Here is a 7,727-nt window from a genome sequence, read left to right on the forward strand (position 1 = left end):
TTTTTTTTAATACATCGATAATATTTGCCTAGAGGGAGATTCTAATCACTTGCACTATTCCCTGAAGATTGAGACCAAGCATTGACAATATTCGATAAATGGCTTCTTCCTTCCACTGTGTTAAAGTGGAAGCATATCTCTTGTAGTTGACACCAGAATTAAACTTGACTCTCTCTCTCTCTCTTGTAGTTGAGGTTTCACAACATGAGCACACTTGAATTGAACCAGTAAGCACCAATAACAAACAAACTAGAGTTCAACGGAAGCGGTAGATTTCATTTAAGAAACAAAGAATCCTTCGTTCCTTTGGTACACACACACACACAGCTTGCACATATTCAAATCATCGGATCACAGCTTGACGCGAAAAGAGAACAAATTATGAAAAATGGGAAAAGGGCAAAGATGAAAGATGAATTGTTCCAAGTACATTATAAAGAATATATCTATACGCAAAGCCCTTGTGGTTGATTGACTACCTTATTGGGTAACCGAGTCTTCAATGACAAATTTGTGTATTCTCGGCTTCTTATAGAATGAACTAATTCTCTGTGAATGGTATTCAACTTGCTTCTTTTGCTTCTATTCCTATTTCTGTCCCTCCAATAAATCAGCTTCCTTTGGGTTTCTCTGTTCATCACCTGGAAGTTCGATTCGATGAATACCAGAGTTTTTTCTGGCATATCAATATTTTCTCCTTCTCAATCCCATACTCAGTATCTTCTTTGCGGCATCCCCATCTCATCCCTTTGGCAATAGCCGCAACAGCATCCACTAAGTAGCTCGATTCTCGAACTATTGCATAGCCATTAGGTCGCAGGATTCGGTCCATCTCTAAGAGCACATATTTCATTTCGCATCTGCCCAAGTTTACTATTATTAGAACCATTTATACAGTTGATTACCTACTCTGCATGTGTTATGCACTTCCTATGTTGAATTAGGCAAGAGTGCATAAAAACTTAACGTCTAAGATTAACTAGTTAATTCAATATGCCGAATTAACATAATTTTTCAAAATATATTTCATGTGCCCATATAAAGACAAGCCCATTTTTTACCTGTGGCTTTCGGCAGTAAAGAAGCCATCAAGATGTAGAAGATCATAAGTTCGAGGATAAGTAGAAAAAGCTTCACACCTGCCAAAAGAGAACAAATAAACCAACACAAAAAACCACAGGATTTTATAACAATGACCAAAATGAGAGGTGCACCCAAAGTATGCTATTTATGCAGATCAAAGCCTTAATGCCCATATAAATGAATTTCAAATTACCAATCATGGAAAGTTCCGATAAGGCCTCGATCATAGACCACAGGTAATGTATTTGCAGCATAGGAAGAGACGACATTCATGACCCACAAGGGATATTCAATCGTGGCCGCGGCAAAACCACCATATACCGTATTCATGTCCATAACATTTCTGATCTTATCTGTTCCAATTGCCGGGAGCAACTTTTTGTAATGCTTCATTCGAACCCTCCAATTTCTGTCATCACGCTTGAAAGCACTAGCACTCCCACCATGCACATCAGATATACGCTCTGGTGCAACATGCAACCGCTCTGGCCATCGAGGGATGGCTTTCAAAGCTGACTTTTTTAGCTTTGGGTCTGGAACTACAACACAAGAGCGTAATGGAGTGTACCATCCTGAATCTGGTTCGAGGCTATCATCACACTTTGCAGGATAGGTGTCTGGCTCAGAAAGTTTATTGTAGCAACTGCTGTCTGACTGTTTCTGCCAAACAGCAATATCATCCTTCTTGTTGTACAATTTAAAGCACAGTGAAGTTAGCAGTTCTTGCAACTTTTCATAATCTGATTTCTGCTCTTCTATGGTTGTGTTCCACCCACGCCAGTGGTTTTCGTAGTTGACAGGTGGACCAGACAGGACCCAGAAACCTCCAGGACGGAGTATACGATGAATTTCTAGAAGGTAAATTCCACCTGACAGCAGGACACTAGTCATTAGCACAACTGGTAACACCACCACCAACCCCCAAACTCTAAAAGATAAATAAAATCTCCAAGTTCCTAAAGTTGGTACTATGCTATTGCTAATTTGAAAACTGGTTCCAGCAGCTGGACATTAAGCTCTATAAAATGAATTATATTCTTTAGAACTGAAAGAGTTTTTAAACAATTTCATAGAAGAAATACCAAATTCCGTCCATGGGATGAGGCATCTTGAGCAGTGAGCCATATCAAATGAGTTTGAAGGGAAAGGAAGTCTCTGTGTAGAAATGATGCCAAGAATAGCAGGAATTCCACGCTCCAGAGCAAACTGAACCTGAGCTTCATGATTATCTCTTGGGGCGAGAGAAACAGTTAAAATCCCACGGTCTAACAAATCACCTCCCCAACTTGCAACCTAGAAATTATACAATTAAAGAGGTTAACTTCTGTAGATTCTCACAACTTTAATTACTTAGCAGTTTGTGCTGCTTCAAGCACAATAAGGAAATAGATTATTACATTAGTAAATAAATTTCAATCATGAAATAGGGAAAGAAAGGTGCGATGAAATTTAAACTTGCATTTTACTAATATCAAAAAGGCAACATGCTTTCACTCACCAGAAATTTTCAGCTAAATTTGAACATGATAAATCGGGAAAATGTAAAAGAGGATGAAAGATGGACTCACCCCACACCCAGTATCAATGGCAGTTCGAACAGTCCCATCTTTCATTTCTGGAATAAGATCTTGCATCAAATCGACATATGCAGAAACGCCTCTAGGAAACATAGTTCCCCCACCAGGAAAGAAAAACTTATCCCCTTCTTTTCTCAGCCAATTCTGATTGGACTTCTGTTTGTTAATCCAATCATATGGCACATTCCTGAAACCAAATCCACATGGTAAATTCAGTGAAACTTTTAACTCTTTTTAGGGAAAAATAATAATTGAGACTTAACTGGAAACTTTTGACTGTACATAGGTCTTAGGCATCAAGCTGTCAACTATTTACCTGTACCAACATTCGTCCCTGCTATTTGGCCATCTGATTGGTAGCTTGTAGCCATCTGGAGGTGGAACTAAGCATTCTTTCCTCTCAAATACTGAAGGGCAGTGCCGTTCCATGAAAGTAAGCCGATGAACACCATACTTTCTCCACCTCTGTACAATAAGCAGCCACAATCTGATAAGCATCTAGCAGTGTGTAAATTCCGAAAAAGGATAAAGTACCATAAAAATGATTAAGCAGTTACCCTTGGATCCGTGCACGGGGTGTAGTCTTGATAGTCACTGCTGCATTCAGCAAAGGTAACAGGTTTTACATGGAGAGATGATTGAACTGCCTTTTTGACATCTTCGACCTTGACAGGCTCAATTTTGTTCTTCTCAGAGCAGAAGATTCCACCAAGATAGAATGAAAACCCGCATAGCAAAACAAACAAGATTGTCATAGGGACAATCCTGGTACCTTGGGTTCCCGGTTTTCCATCTTTATGTTTCATCATCTCAGAAATTATTAACTACCTGCACACATACAAGGCTAGATATCTTCATGATTGTGGGATATACGATTTAAAAAATACTGATCTGCTACGATTCACCGCAAAGAGCACGCACAATTTTATTCATGTAATCAGGCACCCAAACCAGACTGGTCACAAGCTACAAGGGATTTATTTTGTTCCTCAAAGGCAACTTCTTCTACATTTACAAACCAACTTCACTAAAAGAAACACATGTTCAATTTCAACCAATCTTAAACCTTGACCGAAAAAAAAAAAGAAAAAAGAAACATATGACTCAAATATTAAACACGGGAAGCACAAAATACGTTGTGGATCACACACAGAAAAGGTGAGACTCAAATTCGGATCGATCCAGATCCAGCTCATGGATAGCAACTGCACTAAATTCACCAAAAAAAGTAACGCAGAAAACATAAACGACTGGAATGATGGCAACTACCGACACTTTCTACTTTCCATGTCAAACCTCCCTTATGTCTTTCACATGGTAATGGGCCCTAACTACATCAAACTCCACCTTTCCTGTATTTTTCACTTCCCACTGAGCCAGAATGGCCAACCAAATATCAATCAAGCCATGGAAATCAAGAAAAGCAAAGTATTCAATAATTTCATCATTTCTTGAAGCCTAAGAAATGTTTTTTATGCATGATTCATCGTAACCACTGCTTGCCAATCAGCTACTGCTTCCTTTCTCAATCATCAAATTGCTACATTATATGACCTCATATCAAAGAAACAAACAAACGCTCAAAATCATGGCAAGAAATGCACCTCAATTTCGTCGAAACGAAGCAAAAAGAAAAACCAAAAGATTAAGTGTTGAAGGCTGATTGCAGGCCTCCGAGTGCTTCATATTCATACAAAAGAAAAGGAAAGACAGATCAAAACTACCCATTTGCCAAAAAGATTTACCAAGCATTGCATAAAAAATAAAATAAAATAAAATAAAAACGAGAAAACCCCAATTTTTGAAAAACCAGGAGATAAATTAAGCATTTTGCAATTGGCAAAAGTGAAAAATCCCGTGCGATCACCGCCGTCCAATAATAGGAAATTAAAACAGAAAACAAAGATGGGGTGCTGTCAAAAACCAGATCCAAGGTGCAGAAGAAACCCATTAACAAGATGATCGTAATGTGTTCGACGAAATTACACAAAGAAGAAAAACATGAGATCTGACGGAGCAAAGGTACTAACAGTAAGAGAAGAATAAGAAGCTAACACAGCAGATGGATAACTAGTACCTTTATCTCTTTCTCTCTCTGCGTACAGTGACTATCTCTCTCTACAATATCTCTGCAATCAATGGTTGTTTCATGAATTGAATCCCACAAACCCCAAATGGAGGTTGAAAATTAAATGGGTTTTTAATTTTCTGGGTGAAAATCTCTCTGTTCAAGAGAAAGAAGAAACAGAGAGAAGAGGAATAGAGATTCCTGGGGTGGGCTTTAGCTTGGATAAAGGGATATGGGAAGAACACAGTGGAAGGGATCTCTCTCTCTCTCTCTCTCTCTCTCTCTCTGAGCTTTAAGCACAGGAAGGGATGAGCGTCATATAAAAGCATACAAACAAGCTTGAGCTTTCAGACTCCTCTGCTTCGCAGCTCTTTCTCTTTTTCTTTGTTTTTCTATGCGGTAATAGTGGTAACTTCTTTCTTTGTCTTCCATTTCATTTTCACATGCATTGCATCCTCTCATTATTATTTGAGATATTTCTCGGTTTTTCTCCTCAATTTGTAAAAAGATGTCAATTTTTCTTTTGAATTTTAATTTTTATCGATTATCTTTGAATTTTTTTAATTAGTCAATTTTTTTCTGAACTTTAATTTTAGCCGATTGTTCATCTAAAATTTTATAAATAACCAATTTTCCCGTAACGTTAGATTTTAAAATTTTTTATCCAATTTTTCATTCATTTTGCTTCTATACAATTATCGTGCGTTGTCTGTGTGATCAAAATGGATGCAAAATTTGATGAAATTTTTTTAAATCTAACGTCAAGTGGAAAATTGGATATTTATAAAATTTAGGAGGATAATTGGCTAAAATTAAAATTCAAGGAGAAAATTGGCTCATTATAAAAATTTAGAGGATTAATCGGTTAAAATTAAAATTCAGAAAAAAATTGACAGACTTATACAAGTTCAGATTGCAAGTCGACAAATATGTTGTGGTTTTATCCTTTCTACTTTTAACTAATTGTTAATTTACTTTTTAAACTATTTTTTTCCTCCAATTTACTATGTGAACTATATAAAATGACCAATCTAGAATTACCGTTTAGTTTACCAACTGTCCCTCGAATTTACAACCGTTTTAATCATGTATGATATTTATCGGGGCAGATCCCTTGATATACGATTAATCACATATTTTCAAACAAGTAAATATGGTCGTTAATGGTTTTGCTAATTATACGCATCCCATAACCAAACTCGTAATTGTATTGATAATTTTTCTCATGTAATAGTTTTTTTTTTTTTTTTTTTTTTACATACTATAGCGTTGATGAGTTAAATTGTTGAAAGTTAGGAGATAGGAGGATCGTTGGGGATTGAATTTGCATTAGGGTGTGTAGGCATTATTACTTTCTTTTATTGTGGTAAAACATCACTTGCTCATTGTGTAATAATTATGTTACATTCTGATAAGTTTGAAAATAAGATTGGTCGAAGATTCTCTCTAGAAGTTATTTTTTTCTTTCTAAAAAAAAATATATATTATAAATACATTCCTTCAAGTATTTATTTTAAAAGTTTTGAATTTTTATCCTAGATTAAGGACATCTAAATCAAGCTTTGGTGAATATTTTATTTTGCAATGGGACTTATATTTTCTGGTTAAGAAGTATGGCTTACCTTAGAAATATTGATGTCCATATACTTGCGTCAGAATCTCCATATAGTGTAATCCAATTTTACTTTACTTTGTTGCTTTTTATTTTCCTTTTTTCTCATCAAGCAATAACATATTCTTCACTTCCACCTTTTATCTCTAATAAGATTGTATCAATTTATAACCCCTCCCTCAAACTTTACCAAACTCAAACCTCAATGTATAAGCCCTCCATCAAACTTTAGTAAAATGCATAACACAACGGTTTAACCTATTTAGTAAACTTTCAACATCATGAACATGACCATCACCACCACAGTCACCATTTCTCCACCACCATCACTCATGGATTGGCGCTACCTTAGAATCACCAACACCTTTACTACCACCACATTTTTATAGCGATAAACACACTCCTACAGTTGTCGCGGCCACCACCAACACCATCATTACTTCCCACCACTACTAACTCATTTGCTAACTATTACCTATCATCTATAGGTTAACAACTCAATACACATTAAGTGCATTATTTAAATTTTATTATACATCTAATTAGTTAGTTAAACAAGAAAATTTGCAAATCTTAATAGTCTGCTGCTGTTATTGTCAATGTTGAAATAAAAATGACTTGTTTAATTTTATTATTATCAATTTTCCAACACTAGAACTTGTTTTCTTGGTGCTTGTGGAGAGGAGTTGGCAGTACAGGTGGTGCGGTGGGAGAGTTGAAGCACCCCTCCACTAAAAGCCACGAAGTCAGAAAATCACAAGGTTTCTGACAATTTCCATATTAATTTATTCCTTGGATCAGTTAATCTTTCATGATGGCAACACCAGCGATCACCGCACGTCAACCTTAATTTTCTTTGTTTTTTTCCTTCCGAAGAAATTATTAAAGTTTGGTATTTTAGCAGCAGAGAGTTTGGTGTTTTGGCAAATACGTGCTCACTGGTCCCGACTCACCCAAAGCCGGATGGTTTCATGCCATCCCTTGTCGAACATGCTTCCAAACTATTACGTATACCTTGTCTGCATGCACTTTAAAATATCCGCTTTCACAAAAGTTATGGGGATAGGTAAATGATTTTTTTTTTTTTTAAACAGTATATTTACACTTAAATATGAAAGATAGAGCTATCTCACCCAATGAACCAACAATGATAACTTAGTATGACTGTAAAACCTAAGATCTTTCTTTTGCAAGTGTAAAAAATATCACTAGATGAACTTTTGAAAATCCTTAATGACCCAATACTTCATTATATAAACTAGTAAACTTCATAAGAGCATCTAGAATGGGTTATGTAAATAAACTCCTAACTAGAATTTAGTAAAGATTCCAAAAAAATCAACTCCTAACTAGAATTTAATATTATTTCAAATAAATAATTCATTTT

General features: G+C 35.9%; 1 protein-coding gene across 4 annotated transcripts; it reads right to left on the minus strand.

The window, feature by feature from the left end:
• Window positions 1-315: 315 nt before the first annotated feature.
• LOC137731029 (probable methyltransferase PMT21) lies at window positions 316-5,094 on the minus strand. 4 transcript variants are annotated; one of them, XM_068470079.1, is made up of 8 exons: window positions 4,738-5,094; window positions 3,218-3,488; window positions 2,977-3,125; window positions 2,652-2,847; window positions 2,166-2,376; window positions 1,277-1,952; window positions 1,062-1,139; window positions 316-860 (listed from the first exon to the last, which is right to left on the minus strand). In XM_068470079.1, exons 2-8 carry the CDS (start codon window positions 3,467-3,469, stop codon window positions 638-640), a joined length of 1,785 nt encoding a protein of 594 aa, XP_068326180.1. In that variant the 5' UTR covers window positions 3,470-3,488; window positions 4,738-5,094; the 3' UTR covers window positions 316-637. The 4 variants fall into 4 exon arrangements, with proteins under 4 accessions (XP_068326180.1, XP_068326181.1, XP_068326182.1 ...); XM_068470080.1 differs by having other exon boundaries at window positions 3,218-3,504; XM_068470081.1 differs by lacking the exon at window positions 4,738-5,094 and adding an exon at window positions 4,691-4,710.
• Between the last annotated feature and the right edge of the window lie 2,633 nt (window positions 5,095-7,727).

This window comes from Pyrus communis, chromosome 4 (assembly GCF_963583255.1).
Source record: "Pyrus communis chromosome 4, drPyrComm1.1, whole genome shotgun sequence".
In the NCBI taxonomy this organism is placed as follows: Eukaryota; Viridiplantae; Streptophyta; class Magnoliopsida; order Rosales; family Rosaceae; genus Pyrus; species Pyrus communis.